The sequence below is a fragment of the Martes martes genome, assembly GCF_963455335.1.
Source record: "Martes martes genome assembly, chromosome: 1".
NCBI lineage: Eukaryota > Metazoa > Chordata > Mammalia > Carnivora > Mustelidae > Martes > Martes martes.
Window position 1 is genome coordinate 124970904 of NC_137888.1, and position 27880 is coordinate 124998783.

Here is a 27880-nt window from a genome sequence, read left to right on the forward strand (position 1 = left end):
ATGATTTCATTCTAGCATGGGTTTTAATAGCTCCAACTTTGAAACTGTTTGTTTTTCTGTTTTCTGCTGCTAATTTCCATTTTTGAAACCAGGTGGTACACTACTTATAGCTGTCATTGGAATGATGTTAGTGAAGACCTGGCAATAGTTTCCTAGGATATGTAAATTTGGAAAGTTAGAATGTACCTTGCTATAAACTTTTTCTTGTGTTCTTTCTAAGTAGAGATGCTAATCCATATTACCTGCTCTGGAGAAAATCATTGAAAAACTCTGTGTGTGTGCATATACGTGTGTGTGGTTTTCCTGAGGCACTTGAGGAGCTAGAATGTAAGATTTGAAATGCAGTGGAAATAAAGTATAGAATTCAGGAGTCCAAATGGAGCAGAGCTTTCAATCGATCATCAAAATGCACGTAGAAGAATTAATGATAGAATTAAGAATGAGGAAGAAAACTCACTCACTCACCAAATATGCCGTTATATCAGTAAACAACCAGTAGGTCTAGAAAGGAGATTTGCATACATTTGGGGGCCACTATTCATGATGTGAAAAGTATTATGTCTCACAAGTAGCAGCACGTATAACTGAAATAAGAGTTCTGTGAAGTAGTACTTAACTTTCTATGTGCCATATAAGCTTTTTTTTTTTTTTTAAAGATTTTATTTATTTATTTGACAGACAGAGATCACCAGTAGGCAGAGAGGCAGGCAGAGAGAGAGAAGAAAGCAGGCTCTCCACTGAGCAGAAAGCCCGATGCGGGGCTCGATCCCAGGACCCTGGGATCATGAACTGAGCCGAAGGCAGAGGCTTGAACCCACTGAGCCACCCAGGCCCCCCCCACTTTTTTTTTTTAAAGAGCCATATAAGCTTTTCTGTTTTGTTTTCGTTTCTTTAACTTTGGTCACAATGTATTAAATTATTAGTTCAACAACTAATGAATGGGTTGAAATGTATAGTTTGAAAAACTCTGATGTAGAAACTAGTTTATCTGGATGTCATGCGCCTCAAAGGAGGAAGAACTTTTATATAAGGGTGGAGAAGTTAGTTGTAGTAGCAGAAACTAGAACAATGCCAACATCTCTACTTACCTTCTCTGAAGAGCTTTTTGAATAATATTCTTCATACTACCACTTGTAGTAGAAAATATGGTGTGAAGTGTTTGATGAAGAACATGAGAGTGTTTGTTACTGTGGGAACATGGATTCCAAAGAAAATTGTCAAGAGTAATGAGCAGCAAAAAGGTGAGGGGTGGGATGGGGTGAAATAGGGAATGCAATGAATTAAATGGAAATGAGAATACAAAAGAGAAGAAATAGAGTAACAACATTTTGACCTTGACCAAGATGACAGACATATAAAGTAAGAAGTACTAGTACCAATTTTTCAAAGGAATTCTGGGAGAAAGGAAGTGATTCCTTTAAAAAAAAAAAAAAACTATTTTTAGAAACAAACTAAGAATAATGAAAAGGGACCATGATCCAATTTGTAATTTCAGAAATTCCATTAACTAGTTATACTTAGTTTCCTTATTTATAAATGATGTGGTTGGACTGGGAGATCCTTAACTTTACTACTGCAAAAAAATAAATTTTTTATTAAGTCTACATATTGCATCCTCATTATTTACAATGGCATACAAATATATTTGTTGTTTTTGAAGTGGCTCCTGGAATTGTTGTGACCAGGCCATCTCAGTCATAAAGAAAGTGGCTTATTAAATTGAAATAGTATTGGTTTCTTCATTAAATATTCTTCAGTCATAATTGATTTGTTATTTTTAGTTACATGAACATGCAGCCTACTTGGTGGACAGTTTGTGGGAGAGCTCTCAAGAACTGTTGAAAGACTGGGAATGTATGACAGAGTTGCTTTTAGAAGAACCTGTTCAAGGAGAGGAAGGTATAGTATTTTGACAAGATGATTTCATACTATTTTGGATTTCCATAAATAATCATAGCACCCTATATAGGTCATCTCTTTATAAATATATGTAAATATGCTGTGTGTCTTTCTGCAAAAAGAACAGTTTGTTTCTTGTAATAAGTAAGGCTGTGTCTATAGTTTAAAACATCTTTCTGGATTAAGACTGCTACCATGCTGTACAAGTTTTTAAAATTTATACATATTGTATAGTACTCAAAAAAGTTTTCTTTATGCTGATTTGAGACACAAAATACTGATGTACTCAATGTAAAAAATAATGTGCACCCAGAATTTTATTATATTTATGTGTGAGTTTGGAAAAGCCTTTGACACTCAAGGATTTAATTAGACCATAACCATCCCCTTTTGTTATGTTTCTTAATTATTAAAACCAGGAAATAAAAAATAAATTCATTTACTGAGCTTCAAAAAATGAGAATTAATTGTTATATGATGATTTCTGAAGTACATATCTTATTATATGTTACATAACATGAGCAGCAAAATGGATATGTATGTTTAATAAAATGCTTATATGCTAATTCTAAAAGTTTATATGAAAATGAGTCCTTAAAACAAAAAATGCTTTTTCCTAAATGGTTTGTTTTTCACACTAACCCTAGTAGTACTTTAAAGAAATGCTATTTCACTTAATCCATGCAACAGACTTGGAATATAGATACTTTGATGTAAGCGACAATTGTGAACTAAACCTGGACTTCAGAATCGAAAGAAATACATTCAGATTTTTAACTCTCTATCCTTTGTAACTAGTATCCTCATTTTTCTGATCCTTAGCTTCCTTTTCTTTATACTATAAAGGTTATTTTCGTTACATAGCTTACATAGTTCTTGTGAAGATTAAATAAGATATTATACTGTTGATTTCCTCCTCTGTTTCCTCTACTTTACTTTGTGATTCAACCCCCTGGGATATAGGAACAGATGAGCCATCCCCTGCAGTAGACTTCCCAAACAGGTCACTATAGGAGAGAGATCATCCCCCAGTGTTCTTTCCAAGCAGTGATGCTAATTGGTATTATCTACTGTGGCTTTGACAAATTCAGTGAGAGAAACAACAGGTATGCACCATACCATACCAATATACCCAGGAAAGTGGCCCAAATTGCATATTTTATTTTATTTTATTTTTTTACTCATTAATTCATTTTTTAAAATTATTTTATAAATTAACATATAATATATTATTTGTTTCAAGGATACAGGTCTGTGATTCATCAGTCTTAAACGGTACACATCGCTCACCACACGCATACCCTCCCCAGTGTCCATCACCCAGCCACACCATCCCCCCACCCCCACCCCTCCAGCAACCCTCAACTTGTTTCCTAATAGTAAGAGTCTCTTACAGTTTGTCTCCCTCTCTGGTTTTATCTTGTTTGATTTTTCCCTCCCTTCCCCTATGATCCTGTTTTGTTTCTTAAATTCCACATGAATGAAATCATATGATAACTGCCTTTCTCTGATTTATGTCACTTAGCATAGTAGCCCCTAGTTCCATCCATGTCGTTGCAAATGTCAAGATTTGGGGGGGGGGTTGATGGCTGCATAATACCCCATTGTATATATATACCATATCTTCTTTATCCATTCATCTGTTGATAGACATCTAGGCTCTTCCCATTGTTTGGCTATTGTGGACATTGCTGCTATAAATATTGGGGTGCACGTGTCTCTTTCGGATCACATTTGTATCCTTAGGGTAAAAACCCAATAGTGCAATTGCTGGCTTATAGGGTAGTTCTATTTTCAACTTTTTGAGGAGCCTCCATGCTGTTTTCCAGAGTGGCTACACCAGCTTGCATTCCCACCAACAGTGTAGGAGAGTTCCCCTTTCTCTGCATCCTTGCCAACACCTGTCGTTTCCTGGCTTGTTATCTCCTTGTGGTTTTGATTTGTATTTCCCTAATGCTGAGTGATGTTGAGCACTTTCTCATGTCTTTTGGCCATTTGGATGTCTTCTGCCCATTTCTTGATTGGATTATTTGTTCTCTGGGTGTTGAGTTTTATAAGTTCTTTATAGATTTTGGATAACTCTTCTCCCATTCTGTCGGTTGTCTTTTGGTTTTGATGACTGTTTTCCTTTGCTGTGCAAAAGCTTTTGATCTTGGTGAAGTCCCAGTAGTTCATTTTTGCCTTTATTTCAGTCGTCTTTGGAGATGTGTCCAGCAAGAAGTTGCTGCGGCCAAGGTTGAGGTTGCTTCCTGTGTGTTCTCCTTTAGGATTTTGATGGATTCCTAGCTCACATTTAGGTCTTTCATTCATTTTGAGTCTGTATTTGTGTATGCTATAAGGAAATGGTTCATATTCATTCTGCATGTGGCTGTCCAATTTTCCCAACACCGTTTGTTGAAGAGATGTCTTTTTTCCATTGTATATTCTTTCCTGCTTTGTGGAAGATTAGTTGACCGTAGAAGTTGAGGGTCCATTTCTGGGTTTTCTGTTCTGTTCCATTCATCTACGTGTTTTTGTGCCAGTACCATACTGTTTTGATGATTACAGCTTTGTAATAGAGCTTGAAGTCTGGAATTGTGATGCCACCAGCTTTGGTTTTCTTTTTCAACATTTCTTCGGCTATTAAGGGTCTTTTCTGGGTCCGTACCAAGTTTAGGGTTATTTGTTCCAGTTCTGTGAAAAAAGTTGATGGTATTTTGATAGGGATTGTATTGAATGTGTAGATTGCTCTACATAGCATAAACATTTTAACAGTATTTGTTCTTCCACTCCATGAGCATGGAATGTTTTTCCATTTTTTTGTGTCTTCCTCAATTTCTTTCATGAGTATTTTGTAGTTTTCTGAGTATACAGATCCTTTGCCTCTTTGATTAGATTTATTCCTAGGTATCTTACAGTTTTGGGTGCAGTTGTAAATGGAATCAACTCCTTAAATTCTCTTTCTTCTGTCTCATTGTTGGTATATAGAAATGCAACTGATTTCTGTGCATTGAGTTTATATTCTGCCACTTTACTGAATTCCTATAAGAATTCTAGCAATTTGGGGGTGGAGTCTTCGGGGTTTTCCACATCAAGTATCATGTCATTTGCGAAGAGTGAGAGTTTGACAAAATTGCCTGTTTTAAACTAAAAATATTTGCCTTATAACCTCATTCTTAATCTGTAACAGAAATCCTTCCCCAAATTTTCCCAGACCTTTTCTTAAGGTAGCTGTGATTATAGTATATTTAATCCCACGTTATCATTTTCTCTTTTTGCATGTGTTTTTTCAAGTAGATATCCTTGGTAAAAAGTCAGGTCTGTCACTAAGTTGATGGGGCCTTCTGCTCACTAGGTCAAACTCTCAACATTACTCCAAATCTCTTTTCCCTTTTGTGATCACAGGAATATGAACATACATTCTTCATTTTCTCCTTATTTTACTTACATACATTCACAACTAAGTTCACTGACTTTATGTATTCTGTTTCTATTTGAATCTCAATATTTTCAATTTCAATAAAATCAATTCCCTTTCCAGTCAGTACAGCCCAGGGAACACTTGAGCAAAGTGTCTGGCATAGTATTTAGGAGTACATTCCATTCTTTTTTTTTTTTTTTTTTTTTTACCCTTAACCGTCACCGTAGAACCAACATATTATTAGAGCTTGTCATGTTTCCATGCCATTTTCTTTTTGTCATTCCATGCTCTATAAGGTTATTTCCAATGAGAAGAAGGGAGGCAGGGATACAGAGTAAGGGAAGAAGAGCCAAAGTGCTGTGCTTTGGTATTGTTAACTTTTTACCCATTTAAATAAGATGTGCCATTCAATAGATAGTAATCACTAGGTCTGTCAGTTGTCAGTGTATTTTGCATGAATTTACTTTGTTGAAATAACTGTGTACTATTAGGTGTTTCGTATGATTTAAATTAAGTTGACATTGTGGTTTAACTTCAGTTAAGTTAGTTTGGTTTGGTTTGGTTGCTTAGATTTTAGTTAGATAAGTGAGTTATAAATGGGAAGAAGTTCTTAAATGAACCACAGTTTTAGGATATTAATGAATCTGGGAAGCAAGGCTGAGGAAATTATGAATAACAAGTACAGAACTGTAGTTGTATCATGACTCTACTTTTTACACACATTTGTTCATATGTGTACTGTTAACTCTGGCATGGAATGGCATCCAACGCAATTTTCTGTGCTATTATTTTGCTGTATTTTATGGTAGCAAAATGCCACTAATAACTTAATTATTTTTCAGACTGATTAAAAATTAAGTTATATTTTATGTAGGTAGAGTATAAAAGATGTTCTAGTGGATGAAAGTTTAGTTAGCAGTTGGAAACAGGACTAAAATTTAGGGAAACTCATTGTCAAAGACTTATCAGTATCAACTTAAATCACAGTAGTCTAAGACTGCCTCATAGTGTTTTTAAAGGACAGGGGTTTTTGTCAGTGGTGGTGGTGGTGTTGATTGTGTGTATGTGATAGAGAAAAATTTTTAGAATAATATGAGGGCCTTGGTAATAGGTAACCAGGTAACAAGACCATAAGTAAGTCATTTAATTTATGTGGTCTCTTCTGCTTCATCTATAAAAAAGAAAATCCCACAAATTTAATGTAGATAATCTTCTGTAGTCATTTCTATTGGTAGAAATCTATAATCCAGATACTGAATAAAGTAAATGTGGATAAATGGAATTCTTCAAAGCAGGGAATTATTACCGTATTTATAATCTAAAAATATTTATTGATCACCTTTTATATGCTAAGTATTCACACTTAGGACTTAGTATAGTGTCCTGAACAAGTTGAGCTCACTGCCCATATGAAGATTACTTTCTTATGGGGAAGGCAGATCAAAACCAAGTAAACAGGATAATTTCAAGGGTGATGTGATGGATGATGATAAGGAGGGGTCTGTCTTCAGATTGAATCCTTAAAGGAAGATTTCTCTGAGGAGGCCACCTATGAGCCAAGAATCTGAAGGATGAGGGAGCTAGCCAAGGAAGTGTCAAAAGAGAGCCATCTAGGTAGAGTAGATAGCAGTTGCAAAGATCTGAAGCATGAATGATATTGTTATGTTCCAGGAGCTGCAATAGCTAGAGTACAGTGAACCAGTAGCACAAGATGAGATAGAGGCAGAAGCCAGATAATGTAGAACATTTTAGTTTGTAAGTAGATTTATTTAGTTCATTCTAAGTAGTAGGGGAACATGGAAGGATTTTAAACGGGAGTGATATGATCCAATTCATATTTTAAGAAAAGTGCTGTTGTAAGCATGGCTTGGGATAGGCGGAAGACCAGTTAGATAACTGTGGCAATGCTCTCTATGGGAAATGACAATAAAAATATGGAGGAGGAAGATGGATTATAAAGAAAGAGCCCATAGTCATGTTTTAAAGATTATGGATAGGAGACAAAAGCAGGAAGAACAAGAGAGAGTAAGAGCCTCTAGCAGACTATATAAAAAAGATGGTAAGAGGTAATTATACCTTATAGAAGCTCAGTAAAGAGGATGTTCAAGAGATCTATGGCTAATAATATCATATACTGCAGAGGAGAAGAATTGTGCAAAGATTTTATTAACTTTAGTGATGATTTAGATTGTTGGTGACTTTTAAGCATTTCTTTTCATTGGTAGGCAAAGAGAGAAGCCACAATTCAAGGTGATGTGAATAGAATCAATAGTGAGGAAATGGAGATGATGTGCAAAGAGGTTTGTGAAGGTTTAGAAAGTTGTGTAGTTACCTGATAATTCATAGTGTGGACAGCTACCCATTTCTTTCTGTCGCTGTGGCTATTCGTCTCTTGTCTGTGGCTTACAGCTTGTTTTGCTTTCAATTTTATTACTTGGTTTTGCTCTCCTATCTTAAAGGGGATTTCAACTAAATTTCAACTGTTTTGAAATTTAGTATTTACCATGTCTAAATAGATGTTTCACAATTATAAAATAACAAAATTAATGGTGTTGGACACTATATGAGGTTTGGTTATTCTTCAACACTAAGAAGGGTTTTAGAGCAGGGGAAAGCTTCCATACTTGGTAAGTTGTTCTCTCTCCTCACTTTTCATAGAGCAAGATTTTCTTCATAAATAAAAGAAATGCATTTAGTTCATAGACAAACTTGTCACTCCTTTATCTGCAGTCAAATGTGGAAAATCATGAAATTCTAGAATCATAAAAACAGAGTTTTATTGAGTGGGACACTTTTTCCTATTAGGCTCTGAATCGAGGAGTATAAATGGAAAAACAAACTTTGACGTGGCTGTCCTAAGGCTGATGTTCATGTGTTTTTCTTAAGATAATCAAAATGTTAAAACCAAAGAACTGATTAAATTAAGATGAACATACATATTCTTATACAGAATGATTTTAGAATAAAAAGGACAAGATTTTATTATGTCTTTGTCTTTTCATTGCTATTGCCCAGTTTTTTAAAATAATATAAACTTCTGAAGCTTAATCTCTTTCATTTATATCCAAGTCTGTCTCTATAATCCCCACATTTATTGGCCTTTAACATAAATAAATAGAGAAAGGGGTAGAGACAGAGATAGAATTAAGCTATTCAAATTAGCACTAAAAATCTGTCTTTAAAAATATGTAAGAGTAAATTCAACAAGGAAAGTACAAAACAGTGTGAAGAAAACCATAACATTTTCTTAAATAACATAGGATAAGATCTCAAAATTAAAAGGCTATGTTATGTTCCTGGCTGAAAAATGTTACTAAAATGTTCTTCCCATGTAATGAATAACTTTTTAAAAATACCAGTTTGAGGGATGTCTGGGTGGCTCAGTTGGTTAAGCATCTGACTCTTGATTTCAACTCAGGTCGTGATTTCAGGGTTGTGAAATCAGCCCCATGTCGGGCTCCATGCTGGCCATGGAGGCTGCTTAAGATTCTCTGTCTCCCTCTTCCTCTCCCCACCTGCCTTGTGTGCTCACTTGCTCTCTCTCTCAGAAATTCAATGAATTAAGAAAAATAAAATAAAAATAAAATACCAGTTCAAATCTAGTGGGTTTGAGAGAGTTCTGGGAGGTGAGAAAGGAGGAAGAACTAACCAAAATGATTTCAAAGTTTAGGGAGGGTTCTTTTCCTCTGTTTAAAAGGCGGTATAGCATAGTCCTTAAAAGAACAGACTATGGATCAGACTACCTGGGTTCATTTCTTGACTTAACCACTAGCTGAGTACTTTGAAAGTTATTCAACCCCTGTGGCTTGTTTTCCCTATCTATAAAGCGTGAAGATATTAGCTCCTATCTCTTGGAATTGTTTTGAGGGTAAAACAAGTTAATACATATAAATATCTTAGAACATTACCTTACACATAAAAAATGCTTAATTGGTATTTGCATTATAGAAATTAGAAAATATTTAGGAAAAGGACTAGGTAAACAAGTCTTGTTCAACTAAATCTTCAAATCAGTTGAATTAAGTTATGTATTAAAGTACATTATACCCCTGGGGATAAAAATACATTATATGTTTATTAAAATAAAAAAATAAATAAATAAGTTAATTGAAAAAATAAAGTACATTATAGTATATTTTAAAGCACCTATCATCAAAACAGTATGGCATTATAAGAGGAATAGATACATAGATTAGTGAAACTAAATAAAGAATCCTATATATGAGAGCCTAAAACATTTTTAAAATGTTTAAATGTGACATTTAAATTCAGCAGGGAAAGCTGGTTTACTTAGCAGTGGTGGAGGCCTAATCGGCTGTTCATTTGGTAGAAATAAATAGGCCCATACTTCATGCTATCAGCAGAAATAAATTCCAGACAGATTAAAGATATAAAAGCTAGAGAGAAGAAAATGAACTAGAAAATACATTTCTCTAATCTCTAGGATAAGGAGATTGTTGAAAGCAATACAAGAAACCCAGAAGACTTTTTGTATCTATATGAGATGATGGATATTAGTTAACTTTTTTTTTTAAAGCTTTTATTTACTTATTTGACACAGAGAGACATAGCAAGAGAGGGAACACAAGCACGGGAAGTGTGAGAGGGAGAAGCAGGCTTCCCACTGAGCAGGGAGCCCAATGCGGTGCTCAGTACCAGGACCCTGGGATCATGACCTGAGCTGAAGGCAGACACTTAATAGCTGAGCCACCCAGGCATCCCAGATATTAGTTAACTTTGTGATAATCATTTTACAATATATATGTCAGATCATTATACTGTACAACTTAAACTTGTACTATCTATCTGTATATATATATCTCAAGTCAAATATATCTCCTTAATACTGGAAAGAAAAAAAAAAGACCACAAGCCATAAAACAGATCAGTACAGATATGACTTATAAAAATTAACAATTTCTATTAAAAAGAATTTCTGTCTGACAAAAGATACCATGAAGAGTCTGACATCAAAAGGACAGACTGGGAGAAAATACCTGCCTCATTCAAAAGACAGAGTTAATACTTCTTATTTACAGGAGTTCAAGAAAGGTGAATAATAGTAGAAAAAATAGGCAAAGATAAACAGACAAATCTCAGAAAAAAATTCTAAGCCAATAAACAAAATATATTTCACTAATTAGTAGGAAGGAAGAAGCAAAACGACAATGAAATACCTTATTTCAGTCACTGAATTGGCAAATATTGAAAGGATTTATGCCATCCAGTGCTAGCCACGGATATGAGGAACCAAACATCATCATTGCAGTTGGAGATTTGGATTGCAGTAAATAACCTTATATTTATCAGTATCAAGATTTTAACCTTTGACCCATTACCGTCTTGGGAATTTATTCTACAGAAATTAATATCAGTTACATAAATATATGTGTGTTAATGATATTTATTACTGTATTGTTTATAGTAATAAAAACTTCGAAACAATTTGAACAGTAGAGGTGTGACAAAATTGTGGAACACTCATGTAATAACTTGTAATTATTTAAGAAAATTATTCATACATATATGTAGTGATTTGAAAGATAATAAAAATCTATTGTTACTTTTTAAAAATATGTGTAGCGCTTTTTTTATTTAAAAAAATATACCCTATTTTATGAGCTTTAAAATGATCTGCAAGGAAATACAGTAAAATTTTGGCATTGCCTTAATCAGAAATATGATCCTAGAAGAAACTGGGTAGTAGAAGAAACCAAAGTGTATTCTGTTTTTCTTTACTTCTACATCTCTTTCTTGTTTGATTTATGGTAAGCATTTATTACTTCATAAAAAAAGAGAGAGAGAATATAGAGCTTAACTTCAGTCTTTAAAATAACCAGTAATAGAGTATGTATGTTTGCAGTTTTTAATAATTGTGTTCTCTTTAATACGTGGTTATTGCAAAACTATCTACTCATACTAATGCATTTTGTTTCACTTTAGCAATGTCTGACCGTCAAGAGAGTGCTCTTATAGAGCTGATGGTTTGTACAATTCGTCAAGCTGCTGAGGCACATCCTCCAGTGGGAAGGGGTACTGGCAAGAGAGTAAGTTACATTAGTGAGAAATCTACAGAAAGACTTTTAATGTGTTTAACTATCTTAAATATTTGAAAATTTTAGTGGTATATTTAAACATAAAAACATGGTATTTTTATAAATGATACATGCTGTGGTGCTTTGTCTTTATATCCTATCTACTAATTACACTTAGGTTTCAGAAATAGATTCTTTTCTTTCATGTTCCCAAAGCACCTGTACCTGCTTCTCTTCTAGTACTTTAATAATTTTCACATTCATATCTGTTAAAAATACAGAAGGCTCTGAAAGAAAATGCCTGTTTTTACTCCTCCCTTTAGCAATTGTTTAATCTTTGGATAGTTAAGATTGTTTTCTTTGTGTGTTAATTCCCTTATTTGTAATATGAGGCTAAGAGGTTTTAGTGGTATTAAAGATGAATTGAGATAATCACTGATAGAAAGACAAGCTCTGTTGGTATGCAGAGGTAGGTATACTTATCTGCACCAAAAAGAAAGCAAGAAAGGAAAGAGAGGGAGGGAGGGAGGGAAAAAAAGGAAGTGAGGAACAGAAAGGAAAAAATATAAAACTGCAGAATTTGTCCAAAAACCTTATCAAAGGGTTCTGGGAATTCACCAAAGATAGAAGACAAATTGAGAAGCATATATTTTTGAAAATCTACCAAAGGTTAAGGTAAAAGCAACAGGAATCTGCTGCATTTTTGCCTGGCATTATAATTCACACACACATAGCCATAAACTTGATACAGTTTTACCAGAGTGGTACATGTGTAAAAACCAGCAGCTTTGCTCTCAGAGGGGACAGACTTATGGTACAAATGATAAAAGTCCAGAGCTTTTTGAGCCAGAAATGGCAAACATGGTAGAAACAAATAAGGAAAAACCCACAGCTGTGATATTCAGAGGTTGTAGTCCCAGATGGGAAGAACAGTTAACCGACCAAGAATCTAACTAAAAAATCCTGGAAATGAGAAAGCCATGAAAAGGATTAGATGAGCTCTCCATATATTACTGACTGAGAAACCTGAGATAACCCAATGGACAATAAAAGTCAAAGCAGACTTAAGAACTGGCTGGACTTAGTTTTTTTCTTTTTCTTTGTTATGTTTTTATTTTTTATTTTAATTCTAGTATAGTTAACACATAGTGTTGTATTAGTTTTATATCTATCTTATAATGATTCAAAAATTCTGTACATTACTCAGTGCTCATATGAGTAAGTGTACTCTTAATCCCTTCACCTACTTTATCCATCCCATACCCACCTCCCTTCTGATGACCTTGAGTTTGTTCTCTATAGTTAAGAGTCTGTTTCTTGGTTTTTATATGTGTGTGTGTGTCTCTTTTTTCTTTCCCTTTGCCTGTCTGTTTCTTAAATTCCACAGGTGATTAAGATCATATGCATTTTGTCTTTCTCTGACTTATTTCACTTAGCATTATACTCTTTAGCTCCATCTACATCATTACAAATGGAAAGATCTCATTTCTTTCTATGGTTGAATAATATTCTATTGTGTGTGTGTGTGTGTACCCCACATCTATTGATGGGCACTGCACTGCTTCCATAATTTGACTATTCTAATAATGCTGCAATAAACATAGAGGTGCATGTATCCATTTGAATTAGTGCTTTTGTGGTTTTTTTTGTATTTTACCCAGTAGTGTAATTACTGGATTGTAGTGTAGTTCTATTTTTAACTTTTTGAGGAAACACTATACTGTTTTCCACAGTGGTTCCACCAGTTTGTATTCCCACCAACAACATATGAGGGTTCCTTTTTCTTCACATCCTCGCCAACACTTCTTGTTTCTTGAAGAACAGGCTGAACTTTGAATATGCTTTCTAACCCAGGTCTCAGAGGGGTGAACCCTTATAGATTTGAAGTTCAAGTTGAAGATTATTTTTTTAAATATAAAAATTAGAAAAATAAGTTAAAAACCCATAGTTACTACAGTGTATTACCTTAAAATGTTGACTCTGCCAGAAAAATTACAGCCAAGCAAAGAAACAATAAAACATGACCATACTTGGCGGGGGGGCGAGGGGGAAGCAGACAATAGAAATGGCTTCTCAATAGGCCTAATTGTTGGACTTAGCAAATACTTCAGAGCCCTTTTTATAAATATGTTGAAAGAATCAAGGGAAAACACGTCCAAAGAATTACAGGACAATATGGTAACAGAAATAAGGAAAACTTAATGGAAATTCTAGAGTTGAAAAGTAGCAAATTTGAGATGAAAAGAAAGAAACATTGAACATGGAGGTAGATTAATAAAAATCATTCATTCTAAAGAACAGATAAGATTGAAGAAAAATGAACAGAGCCCAAGAAATGTGTGAAACATTAGGTGCATCAAATTTTTATAATGAGAATTCCAGAAAGAAAGGAGTAGGAGAAGGAGACAGGAAAAAGAAACATTGAAAGAGGGGTTCCTGGTGGCTCAGATGGTTAAGCCTCTGCCTTCAGCTCAGGTCATGGTCTCAGGGTCCTGGGATCAAGCCCCGCACCAGGCGAGCAGGGAGCCTGTTTCTCCCTCTCTCTCTGCCTGCCTCTCTGCCTACTTGTGATCTCTATGTCAAATAAATAAATAAAATCTTAAACAAAAACATTCAAAGAAATATTTGCCAAAAACTTGCAAATGTGATGAAAAACATTAATCCAAAGAACAGGAAGCTTAACAAAACTCAAGTAGTATAAACACAAAAGATTCATTTCCAGATAGGATAGTCACTATCAAAAGCCAAAAACAAAAAACCTTGAAAGCAACAAGAGAAAAACAGGAGTCATCATTTAGAGACCAATTGTAATAAGATTAGCAATTAATTTTTTATCAGAGACAGTGGAGGCCAGAAGACTGACAGAATGACATATACACTGAAAGAAAACAAAATTGCCTACCAAGAATTCTAAATCCGGTAAAACTATATTTGAAATATGAAGGTGAATTAAAAACATTCCCAGAAAAAGATTGACAGACATGTTTCTTGAAGACCTGCCTTAGAAGAAATACTAACAGAAATCCTTTAAGCTGTAAAGAATAATACCAAATGGTAGAATTCTAATCCATAGAAAGGAAGCAACAGTACCCAAAATGGTAAATATGTGAGTGGATATAAAAGGCTGTGTATATTATATATTTTTTCCTTTTTTTCTCTTTTTTACTTTAAAGGGACGTGAGATTATTTAAAGCAGTATTACAGCACTAAAGTACTAAGATTATAAGATACATAGGTATATGTAACAGCAATAACATAAAGAAGGGTAAAGGAAATGGAATTTTATTGGAGCAAAATTGCTTTATTTTGCTATAATTAAATATAAGCCTGAAGTTGATTATTATAAATGAAAGAGTTTATTAGAACCCTCAAAGAAGGTGGCAAAGAAGAAACAAAGAAACAAAAAGACATAATCTGTATAGATAGTGGAATGGCTGGCATAAATTTAATATCAAAACTTAATTAAATATGAATATAAAAAGGGGTGCCTGGATGGTTCAGTCAGTTAACTGTCCAATTCTTGATTTTGGCTCAGGTCATGATCTCAGGGTCCTGGAATCAAGCTCCATGCTCAACAGGGAATCTGCTTTTCTCTACACTTTGCTTTCTGCCCCTCCTCCCACTTGCACACTCTCTCTTTCTCTCTAAAAAATATATATATGAAGAAATCCAAAGCATAGAAATTAAGAAAACTGTGGACTGGGTATGAAAAGATACTAAGAAGTTGTTGTTTCATTTTGTTGGGAGATGGCAAGTTTTATTGTTCTTAAGTCTTCACTGTTAAAAACATACACTTAAATATTTCTGGGTGAAGTGAAATGATATACTAAGAATTCACCTTAAAATGTTGCAGAAAAATAAACCCCATGGGAATTAATGAGGCAATAATGACAAATGAGTGGTTTTTAGATTTTCCAAAATAAAAGTCTTAAAAATATGTCTTGTCCCAGCTTTGAGATGAGAGCCTATTCTGGCTAAACATTTCTAACCTTTTTGACATATCTTAATCATTTTTTGTGTACTTTCTTGCTTTCTTTCTCATAAAGTTCGCTTTTTATCTTTGCTGTTTATATTAGTTAACTATTGCCATGTAAAAATTACTTTAAAACTTAGAAGCTTAAAACAGTAAACCTTCATAATCTCAGTTTCTGTGGGTCAGAAACTTGGGAGTGTCTTAGCTGGTTGATTTTGACTAAAGGTTCTCATTGGATTGCATTTAAGATGTTAACAAGGGCTTTAGCGCTAACTCTGAAGATTTGGTTGTTAATTTACTACTTCCATAATGTCTTACTTACTTACTTACTTACTGGCAGGTTAGTGTTGATTGTTAGTGGGAAGCTTTAGCACCTCACCTTACCAACCACTCAGTAGGACTGCTTGAGTGTTTTCATGACATGGTTGCTGCCCCTTCCCCCCCGTCCTTAGAGTGAATTATCCAAGAAAGAATAAAGAGAATGAATGATCCAAAGGAGAGTAAGGTGGACTTCTGTGTCTTTTATGAACTAGTTCTTAGAAGTCACATAACATTTCCACGGTCTCCTATTGGTTAACAAATGTCAACCTTAGTCATTGTGGGAAGAGACAATAAGAGCATGATACCAGGAGGTAGAGGTTACTGGAAGGCACTTTGAAGGCTGATTCTTAAATTATTCTACCACAGGAATCTCCAACAAGCCATGGTACCTTTTACTAGAATAGTTTTTAAAGTTAAAATCTTGTCACTAAGGGTATTCATTGTCAATTGATTATTATTTCTGATAGATACTTTGAGTACACAGAGCTAAGAAATATATGTATATATTTGTATATATCCATATATAAGTTACATAGTCATATTGATATTGATTACTTAAATTTAGCATAACAGGGTTTTTACCTCTTTGATTTTGTATGTTTTTTTCTCATTTTTATTTTTTGGAAATATGTAAAACATGTACATAGTTAAAAGGTCAAAACATTGTAAAAATATACATTATTCAGAGAAGTCTTTCATATATTTATATCTCCCTTTACATCCATTCCTACTAATAACCATTTTTATTTGTTTTCAGAATATCCTTCCAGTGTTTCAAGTATAGATAAATGTATGCATTCCATCCTCCTCCCTCTCCTTCAAAAGACAGTATATTTTGTACAGTGTTCTGTACCTTACATTTTTATTTAACAGTGTATCCTAGATATCACTCTGTACCTTTATTTAGAGATCTTCATTTTCTTATGGCTGCATAGTATCCATTATGTGGATACATGATTGAGAGTCTTTTGGGTTGTTTCCAATCTTTTACTATTAGAAATAGTGTTCTGTTAGAAATAACTCAGTATGCAGCGAATAATATTGTGCATTTCACACTTGTACCTTGTGTGTTGGTGGGGTAGATTGCTTAAAAATAGGATTATTAGGTCAGAGGGAAAATGTGTATACAATTTTGTTAGATCCTGGCAAATTTCTCCTTCATAGGTACGATGCCATTTTTACCATTCCCATCAAGAGGTTTTGAGGATTGAGTAATTCATGCATATAGACTACCTACCATAATGATCACTTAATCAAAGACCGCTATTTCTCCAAAATCAGTATCTTTAGACCTCTCATACATTGCAAGATGAATTTCATGACTTCTCAATTATCCTGAATATGTATATGTAGACGTATATATAGACGTATATTCCACATAATATGTAGTCCCTTATATTACTTTGTACAGAACTAACCACAATACTCCAAAGTGATTATTTTGTATTTTAAGATGTTGAAAAGCAATAAAGTTCTGGAAGAGGAAGCAGATAGGAGATCTTATTACTTCTTTCACATATTATCAAACATCTGCTGTGAAAATGAAGACCACTCTCAGCACTCAGACTATTGACAATTCCAGGAAATGTCAACATCACTCTGAACGGATGCACTATTATTGTGAAGGGGCCCAGAGGAACCCTGGGAAGAGAACTCCGTTTCCTTAGAAAGAAAAAGAAGAGGTGCTAACTTGAGAGAAATAGAAAAGAAATGGATATTGTTTGCACTCTGTAGTCATATAAAACATGATGAAGGGCATTAGACTGGGCTTCTGTTACAAGATGAGGTCTTTGTATGTTCACTTCCTCATCAGTGTTGTTGTTCAGGACAGTGGTTCTCTTTTGAAATCCAAGATTTCTTGGGTGAAAAAATGCACCCACAGAGTTCGGATGAGGCCAGGTGTTGCTTGTTCAGTATCTCAAACCCAGAAAGATAAGCTGATTTTTGAAGGAAATGACAATGAACTTGTATTGAACTCCGCTACTTTTTGGTTCAGCAAACTGTGACAGTTAAAAACAAGACTATCAGAAAATTTTGGGTGGTATGTTTGTGAAAAAGAAACAGTTTAGCAGGTGATGAATAAGATCTAAGTTGTCCAATTACAGAAACAGCAAGATGCTGGATGATTTTTCAGAGTTATTTGTGATATTTTAAAGATGCAGTAAAAGCTGTATTGATGTAAAAAAAAAATTGGGGTTTACATTTATAAAGTGGTAATTTATATTGGAATGTTTATATTGGAAACATTCAGCCATTCAACATTATTGTAATAAGTGCCTTCAAGATAATTAGAAAATACCTTGGGGAAATTATCTTTTTTTTTTTTAAGGCATGAAAAAAATATTAACTTCCTTTATTTTGAGAAATATTGCATTACATTTTACTCCCTCTTAGATAAGCAACCTTGGTTGAGTAAATTCCTTTATAAACAGTTGCCATTTATTAAGTGCGTGTTCTACAAAAGACACTGGCCTAGCCTGGCGCTTAGTAGGCTTCTTATTGTATCTCTGATGCTAACAGACACCAGACCATGTATGATTCTTAGCAATGGACCCAACCATGCTCAATCTAGAACTTCTACTAAGAGAGATAGTGATAAAATGGTCGTTTTTACAGAAATGAGACTAAGAGTGTGACCCCTGAGACTGTCAGACCTTGAGGAAATTATCTTAACAAGACTTGCATTTTAATATTTTATTTTTGGAACCACTTATGGTTTAACTAGTTGAATATGGGACAAGGTGATGGGCTTTATCAGCTTCAGTTGGTTCAGTGATGACAGGCTATACCCCTATGTCTTGATTATTGCCTAACAGACTTAGGACTTAGAAGGACAACTAAATATAACTGAGTCCAGAAACATTGTTAGTATATGCTTTAAAAAATATGTGAAAATTTATTAGCTGCTGATAGTAAAGGAAACATTACTTTTTAAAATATTTTTAGAAAAGTGTGTTTAATGTAGGGGAGATTACTGTTATTAACATACTGAGGTTAAAACTGGAAAAATTATTTCACTGTTGCAGTATTTTTATATTCATAACTGGTTTTATAGAAATATTTATTTTTTATTTAATCTGAACAAGTAGTAATTTATCTAAACTTTAGTGATTCTTAAGTAGCTATTTAATAAAGTAATACTGCATATTAACTAGAAATAAGCATAAAACTAGAGACACTTGTTTTAGTAATTAGTTTATTAACCTCAATGCTTCATCATTCTATGTAACTTTCTAGAGTTATAAATAATTACGTGACATTATATTATTTGCCCATTTCAATTTATTTCTAGGTGCTAACTGCCAAAGAAAGAAAAACTCAAATTGATGATAGAAACAAATTGACTGAGCATTTTATTATCACACTTCCTATGTTGCTATCAAAGGTATAATTTCATTTACATTTTTGTGATAATATGCCACTGAGTTTGCTTATTACACTGAACTATTAAAGTCGTTACTTCTTTTTTCTTTGCTTCTCCTTCTAGTATTCTGCAGATGCAGAGAAGGTAGCAAACTTGCTACAAATCCCACAGTATTTTGATCTAGAAATTTATAGCACAGGTAGAATGGAAAAGGTAAGACACTATGAAATGAAAATTCTGTTAAGTTTAAATAACTCGGTTATTTCATGCTCATGTAATCTATAGCCTTACTATTTGACAGATGCTCATTTTTATTAATCTAAATATCATTAGTTTTTCTTTTTTTCCTCCTCAGCATCTGGATGCTTTATTAAAACAGATTAAGTTTGTTGTGGAGAAACATGTAGAATCAGATGTTCTAGAAGCCTGCAGTAAAACCTATAGCATCTTATGCAGTGAAGAGTATACCATCCAAAACAGAGTTGACATAGCTCGAAGTCAGCTGATTGATGAATTTGTAGATCGATTCAATCATTCTGTGGAAGATCTACTGCAAGAGGTCTGTTTTAAAGTAAACATAATGTATGTGATAATTTTGGCTAATATTGAAAGTTGAATGTGCAAATCATTTCCATTTTAAAATAAAATCTAGTGGAATTCTCTTTTTCAAATCTTAGCAGCATTATTGCAACTGTTCATCCTATAAACATTAACCTTGGTTAATGTTATTTTATTATAAAATAATAATTTTATTATTGTTATATTATTGTTATGCTTATTTTAAAAACCTATTTTGGGGTGCTTGGGTTATTCAGTCAGTTAAGTGTCCGACTCTTGATTTCAACCGAGGTCATAATCTCAGGATTGTGAGATCGAGCCCCGAATCAGGCTCCACGCTGGGCATGGAACCTGCTTAAGATTCTCTCTCTCACTCTTCCCCATTCCCCCCTTTAAAAAAAAAATGCAAAAAAAACTTGTTTCATAAAAGCTATTTTTTTTTTCTTTGAAGAAAAACCTTATTAAGGTCTGGCTTTTCTTAATTCATTTTTTTACTTTCCCTGGAGCCTAATTTACATTTTAATATTACTGAACTATTACAATGTGCTAATGAATAGAAAATAAAAATCAAGTGTGCTTGTAAGGGACAACCACTTACCAGTGGTACGCCCAGGATAACAGCAGACTTCTCCAACTGGTTATTTTGTAATTATTTTTATGATTCCTGCCTCTTGCCTTCTCCTTCCAAACAGTATAATCAATTTGGAACCCACACAGTTTTCTGTGCTCTCATGGTCAGGCTAATAGGATTTTCTTTTTAATCCATGTAACCAGTTTTTTCCTACTTTTAACTCTTAATTTTTTCCAACCATTTTTTATTTTTCATTGTGATTTTGAACTACAAAAGTAACTGATAATAAAATCTGAAATAACAATTAAAATCTTTAAAATACATACCTCACTCAGTTTCAATGAATTTATCCTTAAGTATTAATCAGAAAAGCATACAATGTTAATGTTTACAACATTGTTTAAAATGCAAAAATGGTTCTGAGTGTTACAATTATGGGTGTTCTTTATTTTTTGTTTTTTTGCTCATTTGTACTTTCTTATTTATCAACAGTGAATATGTACTCTTTATATAATAAAAAAGAATTCCTTTAGGCAGTAAGTATTAATATACTTCATGTGAATTTCAGGATAAGTAAAGTTATGGTAATGAAACAATGTCTTCTATTTATAGGGAGAAGAAGCTGATGATGATGATATTTACAATGTTCTTTCCACATTAAAGCGGTTAACCTCTTTTCATAAGTATGTCATTTTATTTAGATTTGGTTAATAACATATGAGCCAACGTAGAAAAGACTGTTTTTGTAATACTTAACATCCTTTTAACAATGGAAAATTTTAGACAAATATCGAGATGTGATTTTTTTCTTTATTATTCGTATTTTCTTCAGATACATTATGTATTTTTATTATCATTTGATTACTTAAGGAGTAAAATTTATCATTCAGTGTAACAAATATACACTGTACACTGTACAACCTTGTTAATCAGTAGCATTACTAGGCTTACTCTATAAGCTAGAGTTTAGAGGTATAATTTTCATTTGGTGGTTTTTAGAAATCTTACTAAATAAGAAAAAAGATTTTGAGGGAGACCATGAAAGTTACTTCTGTGAGCTTTTTTTCCTGAATTGTTCTTGTTTGTGTATTTATTATTGTACTCTTGCTGTATAGACAGAATAGCTGGACCTGAATAAGGAAAAAAAGGCTCCGAATAACGAAATAAGTATTATTTTTAAATTGTAATTTATATGTCCCTTTTTAACGAGGTATGCTTACCTTTTCCACAAAGAAAGGAAAATAGAGATCTTTCTTGTTAAAAGAATGTTTAAATGTAGCCCTTACATTAATGAATACTTCAGATTTCAAAAACTGTGTCTAAAATCTAAGACATTTCTTTATACACAAGTACACTGTTTGGAATTCTATGGAGAAATAAACTCTTAGTTTTAAAAATATTTTGACATTTGAAAATAAAAGTTGACAACTAGTGTCAAAACTCCTTATTTTAAAAAATATTTTGATGTTTCAAAATAAAAATTAACAGGCACTGATTTACTATTTTAGTAGCAGAACTCATGAGAAAATAAAATGTCTACATTATTTCAATTAAGAAGCCTAAAGCTACACTAAAGTTTTCAAGCTTTGACATATTTTCTTTCCCCTGGTTTTGTCTTCTTGTGAATACAAATCTCTCTTTCAAAAATATGCATGTATTTATATTTTGAAATTGTAAATGGATTTGTTAAAATGTATTTTAAAATATGCTAAGAAGAATGAAATGAAATACAGGCTTAGATTGACTGTGTAGTAGTAATCTTCATTTAAAGGTATGAATTTTCATTGTTAATTGGTTTCTTTTCTTTTTTTAACTTTATTTTTTCAGTGTTCCTTTTAATTAATTCCTAATGTCAGCTTATGTATTATCTGTCTCCACTCCCTGTCTCAGTTTCCTTGTCTCTCTTTCCCTTTTCCCCGTTTTCTTTCTTCATTTTTCTTTCCTTCCTTCTATCATCTTTCCTTATTTCTTTCTTCATTTCTTTCTAAGTTTGAATACTTGAGTATTTCTCAGTCTTTTTCAATTCTGTAAGAAATTGAAGTTATTTTATACTTCCACCCACTGAAACTGAGCTCAAATTTAAATTTTCTTCCACTCTAGAATAAAGTTAATGCATTTTTGTTTATTTTAGTGCTCATGATCTCACAAAATGGGATCTATTTGGTAATTGCTACAGATTATTGAAGACTGGAATTGAACATGGAGCGATGCCAGAACAGGTGGGAGTTTATTGCTCTTCCTTCTTTGTCATTTTAGAAACCTACGATTCTCTGAAATCACACAGGATTATCAAAAGTCTGACGTAGAAAGTGACTGATAATTCTTAAATGCAGCTGCTTCCTTTGAGAATTATTGCCATAATGATTAAATATTACTAATAGAAGTTAGTGATTGAATGTTACCAATAGGTGTATTATAACTTCAGTTTTGAGCAGGAAAAAAAGAGAAAATTTGTTATAATGTATTTCAAACATTTAATGCTAAAGTAAATCTTATTACTCTTTTAGGAAAAATAATTACTATAGTAGCAATTTCAGAACTTGATTAATTCACTTTGATGAAAATTCCTAATTATGGTTGTATTCTAGGCACTGTTCTAGATATTGATAATAGTAAGCTTAGATATGGCTTACTTTTTTGTAATAGAACCATAATTAAGTAAGCTTGAGACCTTTAGCAAATTTTATACCTTTTTGCATTCATATATAAGTTGGAATGGAAAGAGCAAGATTTCACCAAATTTCTATAGTCTGGAAGAGATTTAAAATAGTTGATTTAATTCTATGTAAGAATTGAGTTGTTAATTAATTGTTACTTAATTATCATTACAGTTATTAGTGGGTACATTTATTACAGTTAATTTTAATTGACACATATAATTATTGTTACTTAACAATAATAATCTTTTGTAAGAATTAGTTATTTTGTATACTGCATATACTCATTCATTAAACCAAGATAGCAACCCATAGTTAGGTATAGGTGGTGTTTAGAGGTGGTCTCATCTATTCCCATTTGATAATACAGACATTTATTATACTAAATGACACTTTATTATACTAAAGCAGTAAAAATTTCAACAGATATAACAATTATGATCTATGATCATATGATCTATTGAAAGTTAATCACAGAAAAAGTGCTTTACCATTGCTCTGATTAATTCTTTTAAGTTGTTTTAATGCATGGCCACTCTTAATAACAAGTGTCCTTGATTATGATTATGATTATAGGTGTTTATCCTAGTTTGTGTAAAGAAGCTAAATATTTAACTTTGTTGTTTTATTTCATTTATTGCCGACTCTTCAACTTCCATCCTGTCTTCATCTCAGACTTTTCAGTAGCCTAAATACTATTCACTAATAATTCCAAGCTGTTCTTCAGTCTTGAAAGGGAATGATAAAGATACTCCTTGTTTTGGTTTCCTCAAGAAAATAATGAAGATTGCACACCTGTGTTCCATCAGTACATTCTAACTATGTCAAAATTTCTTTTTTAATTCATTACACATTTTATTGTCATAGAACTTGTGACAACTTCACATCGTTGTCTTCTTTGGTTATCTTGGTTTTCTGTTATTTATTTTCACTGCATATGTATTATTTCTCCCATTTTATTTTAGTTTCTTTGAGTACGAGAACAGTTACGTGTGACATTTGCTTAAAATTTGTTAATCTTAGACATGCACTCTTTTTTTTTAACTTTACTATAGTTAATATGTACTGTTAGTTTAAGGTTTACAGTATAGTGATTCAACAATTCTATACATTACTTAGGGCTTATCATGATAAGTATACTCTTAATCACTTCACCTATTTCACTCATTTCCCCATTCATTATCAGTTTGTTCTCTGTAGTTAAAAAGAGTCTGTTTTTTGGTTTGTCTTTTTCTTTGTTCATATGTTTTGTCCCTTAAATTCTACATTATATGGTATTTGTCTTTTTCTGACTGTTTTATTTGTCATAGAATTCTATTCTGTAGCTCCATCCATGTTATTGCAAATAGCAAGATTTCATTCTTCTTTGTGGTTATGTAATATTCCATTGTGGACACATGCATACATATATATCACCTTTTCATTATCCATTCATCTTATCAATGGACTCAGGCTACTTCCATAATTTGGCTATAGTAAATAATGCTGCAATAAACATAGGGGTGCACACATCCTTTTGAGTTACTATATTTGTAGTCTTTGGGTAAATACCCAGTAGGAGAACTACTGTATCTTTTTAGTTTTTTGAGGAACCTCCATACTGTCTTCCACAGTGTCTACACTACTTTGTATTCCCACCAACATTGCACAAGGGGTTCTTTTTCTCCACATCCATACCAATGCTTGTTTTGTGTTTTTGGATTTAGCTAATCTGTCAAGTGTGAGGTGATATTTTAATGTACTGTTGATTTGCACTTCCCTGATGATAGTAATAATGAGCATCTTCTCGTGTGTCTTTTGACCATCTCTGTTTTCTCTGGAGAAATGTCTGTTCCTGTCTTCTGCCCAGTTTTTAATTGTATTATTTGTTTTTTAGGTGTTGAGTTGTATCAGTTCTTTATTATATTTTGGTTACTAACCCTTTATCACATATGGCATTTGCAAATTACTTCTCCCATTCAGTGGGTTGCTCTTTAGTTTTATTGATTGTTTTCTTCACTGTGCAGAAGCTTTTTATTTCGATGTAGTCCCAATTTTTGCTTTTGTTTCCTTTGCCTCAGGAGACCTATCTAGAAAAATGTTGCTATGGCTGGTATCAGAGAAATTATTATTGCCTGTGCTCTTTTCTAGGAATTTTATGGTTTCCAGTCTTACATTTAGGTCTTTAATCCATTTGAGTTTATTTTTGAGTGTGGTGTAAGAAAGTTATCCAGTTTCATTCTTCCAATATTAGTATATGTGCTGCCGAAGCGAGCACTAGTTTCATTCTTTTGCACCTTGCTGTCCAGTTTTCCCCATACCATTAGTTGAAGAAACTTTTTCCCATTGTATATTCTTGCCTTCTTTATTGAAGATTAAACCCAATTTGGGGTTTGCTTTTGGGCTTTCTGTTCTGTTTTATATATCTGTTTTTGTGCCAGTACCGTAGTGTTTCAATTACTATAGCATTGTAGTGTATCTTGAAATCTGAGACTGTGGTACCTCCAGTTTTGTTCTTTTTTTTTTCTTCCCTCCCAAGACTGCTTTGGCTTCGAGGTCTTTTGTGGTTTCACACAGATTTTAGAATTGTTCCAGTTCTGTGAAAAATGCTCTTGGTATTTTGACAGGGATTGCATAATTCTGTAGCTTTCTTTGTGTGATATGGACATTTAATGGTGTTTGGTCTTACAGTCCATGATCATGGAATATCTTACTATTTGTATCATTAGACACATTCTTAAAACTGAAATCATGTGTATAAAGTTCTAGTGCATCACTGCAGATTATACTCTTGTTTGTTTTAGCAACTAGAAGCTATTTCACATTAAGCAGTTCCTAGAAATATGTCTTTAGATACCCAGTATTAAAAATCCAAAAAGTATACAGGATTCGACCAATTCTTCATAGGACTATGGAAGCTCGCTCTTTTAGATGGCCATTCTGTACTTTAAATTAAGATTCAAAGAAAATAGCCTTTTAGAGCAGGTATATTAAAATTTGTTGTCTAGATGTCTAATTTTATTGTCCGTATGCTTTTTACTCTTTGTTTTCCATGGTAACTGTTTAACTAGAATTTTCTTTGTCTCACTCTTCAGAGTTAACTGACTTCTTTTTTTTCTTCCCTCTTCTGCTGATCTGTCTTTTCTCATGTTAGTACTGTTTTAACCACTATAGTTTTAGAATGTGATTGAAATTTAAAAGAATTTACCTTTTTTAATAATTTTTAAAGTCAAATTACAGAAAAATAATAGTAGAAAAAATAACTCTTACCCTTCACCTGATTCATCTACTATCACAGTAATTTTCCATAGCTGCATACTTGCATCCTTTTTCTCTATATATGTGTTCTTATTTTTACATAAATATGCATATATAAAACATTAATAATGTTCTTTATAGCAGGTTTTTCCCAGCCCAGGTATTTAGTTACGTCCTTTTTTTTTTTTTTTGTCTCTTTTGATCTAGAATGCTTTCTTATCCTTTTCTTTGATGATGTTGACATTTTGAAGAGTACAGGCTAGTTATTTTATAGAATGTACTCAACTTAGTTTTGTCTAATCTACATATTTAGATTCATCCATATAATGAATTCCTGGTAGGAATGCTACCAGGAGGCACATGATACCAGTCTGTTCACTATTGATGATATTAACTTTGATCACTTTAGTAAGATGGAGTCTGCCAAGTCTGTCCTCTCTAGTTTCCATTTTCATTTTTAATGTGGAAAGATTCCTTTAGACTGTATATATTCCTCTTTCTTATCAAACTTTGATATAATGTTAGCATCTATTTATGATTCTTGTCTGAGTCATTTATTTCTGTCATGGTCACAAAATGGTAAATGATGATTTTCTGTCATTTATTTATGTCGTTTATTTGTTGGCCCTCTGCTATAATCATTCATTTTTTTAAAAATTCATATGAACTCATGGATTGCTACTTTATTCTTATTCTGTCCAGCTGGTTAAAATTGAGTCCTTTTGTTATTTATTTCGGTGCTCAGATTGTTGCAGAATTAGCCAGAGGGAAATTCTTTAAAACATCCTCCTGTGTGCTTTTTGATCATTTTTTGAGCATTTCCATTTGTTCTGGAATAAGACTATAGCATCTGGCATCTGTTTGTGCCCTCCCATATGCTAATGAATTTTTAACCTATGACAAGTATTAAAAGTTACTGCAATTCCATAACACAGTAATTATTAGCTGGTAAACGACCCACATTTCAGAATGTATTATAGTTTTTCTTCATATAATTTTCTGTGAAATAAAGACAATGAATATTTAAATTCTCCTTATTTTGTTTTGTGATTTTGTGCCTCTTTCCTGTTGGTATTCTTATTTGAAAGTTTTATACCTTGTCTTAGGTAACATCTAAGAAAAATAAATACTAAACTTCTGGAAGTTATATATTAAAGTAGGATTGTGTGAATTGATTCTAAAAATTTAAAGTCAATGAAGAATATTTATAAATTGTTTTGGTGAATATTTGCTTTATAACAAAACTGTCAGTAAACCCATAAAGAGGGAATTGTGATCATCTATCACTAACTTTGGGCCTCTCAAGTCATCAGTAATAAAAAAAACTTCTGTTTTGCACTTATCATGTACCAGGTAATATTTTAAGTCTTTAAGTCTTTGTATTTATTTGCTTAAGCTTTAGGACAGCCCTATAAAATGTGTCATTATTCTTTTTTATTGATGATGAAATTGAAACTTAGAGATAGTAAATAACTTGCCTAATGTCATGTAGTTATTGCATACCCACTCAAACCAAACTTTTGAATTCTGTTCTGTGTCTCTTCACATTTTTTGTACTAATTTGCTACTGCTCTCTATGATATCCCATCCTTCTGATCTTTGCCCCGTGTCAAACTCTTTTTTTTTTTTTTTTTGTATTTTTTCTAACCATCTTTTGTATTTCTTCAGTGAGAATTGTGGGGAGAGATTAAATACTGGTACTTAATCTGCTATCATGAACTAGAAGTCAACACGTTTCTTTGAACATAATACAGGGGTTGAGTTTGACTTCAGTCGCATTATTGCTCTTGGATTGGTTATGACTTCTTGTGTAAATAGTGCAGTCATACTTACCTTTGAAAGCATGTTGATGCTTTCCTTAGAAG

General features: G+C 32.9%; 1 protein-coding gene and 1 pseudogene across 2 annotated transcripts in view; both read left to right on the forward strand.

Moving 5' to 3' along the window:
• The window catches only part of STAG1 (STAG1 cohesin complex component), a 421265-nt gene that overhangs the window by 331378 nt on the left and 62007 nt on the right, over positions 1–27880 (forward strand). The window contains exons 15-21 of the mRNA XM_080804269.1: positions 1782–1899; positions 11243–11346; positions 18921–19013; positions 19116–19205; positions 19348–19551; positions 20734–20804; positions 22253–22340. Of these exons, the coding sequence (XP_080660395.1) occupies positions 1782–1899; positions 11243–11346; positions 18921–19013; positions 19116–19205; positions 19348–19551; positions 20734–20804; positions 22253–22340 (768 nt within the window). The remainder of the gene's footprint in view (positions 1–1781; positions 1900–11242; positions 11347–18920; positions 19014–19115; positions 19206–19347; positions 19552–20733; positions 20805–22252; positions 22341–27880) is intronic.
• LOC308351211 (large ribosomal subunit protein uL6-like) lies at positions 17170–17704 on the forward strand (annotated as a pseudogene). The gene has a single exon. The product of its transcript is annotated as a large ribosomal subunit protein uL6-like (transcript).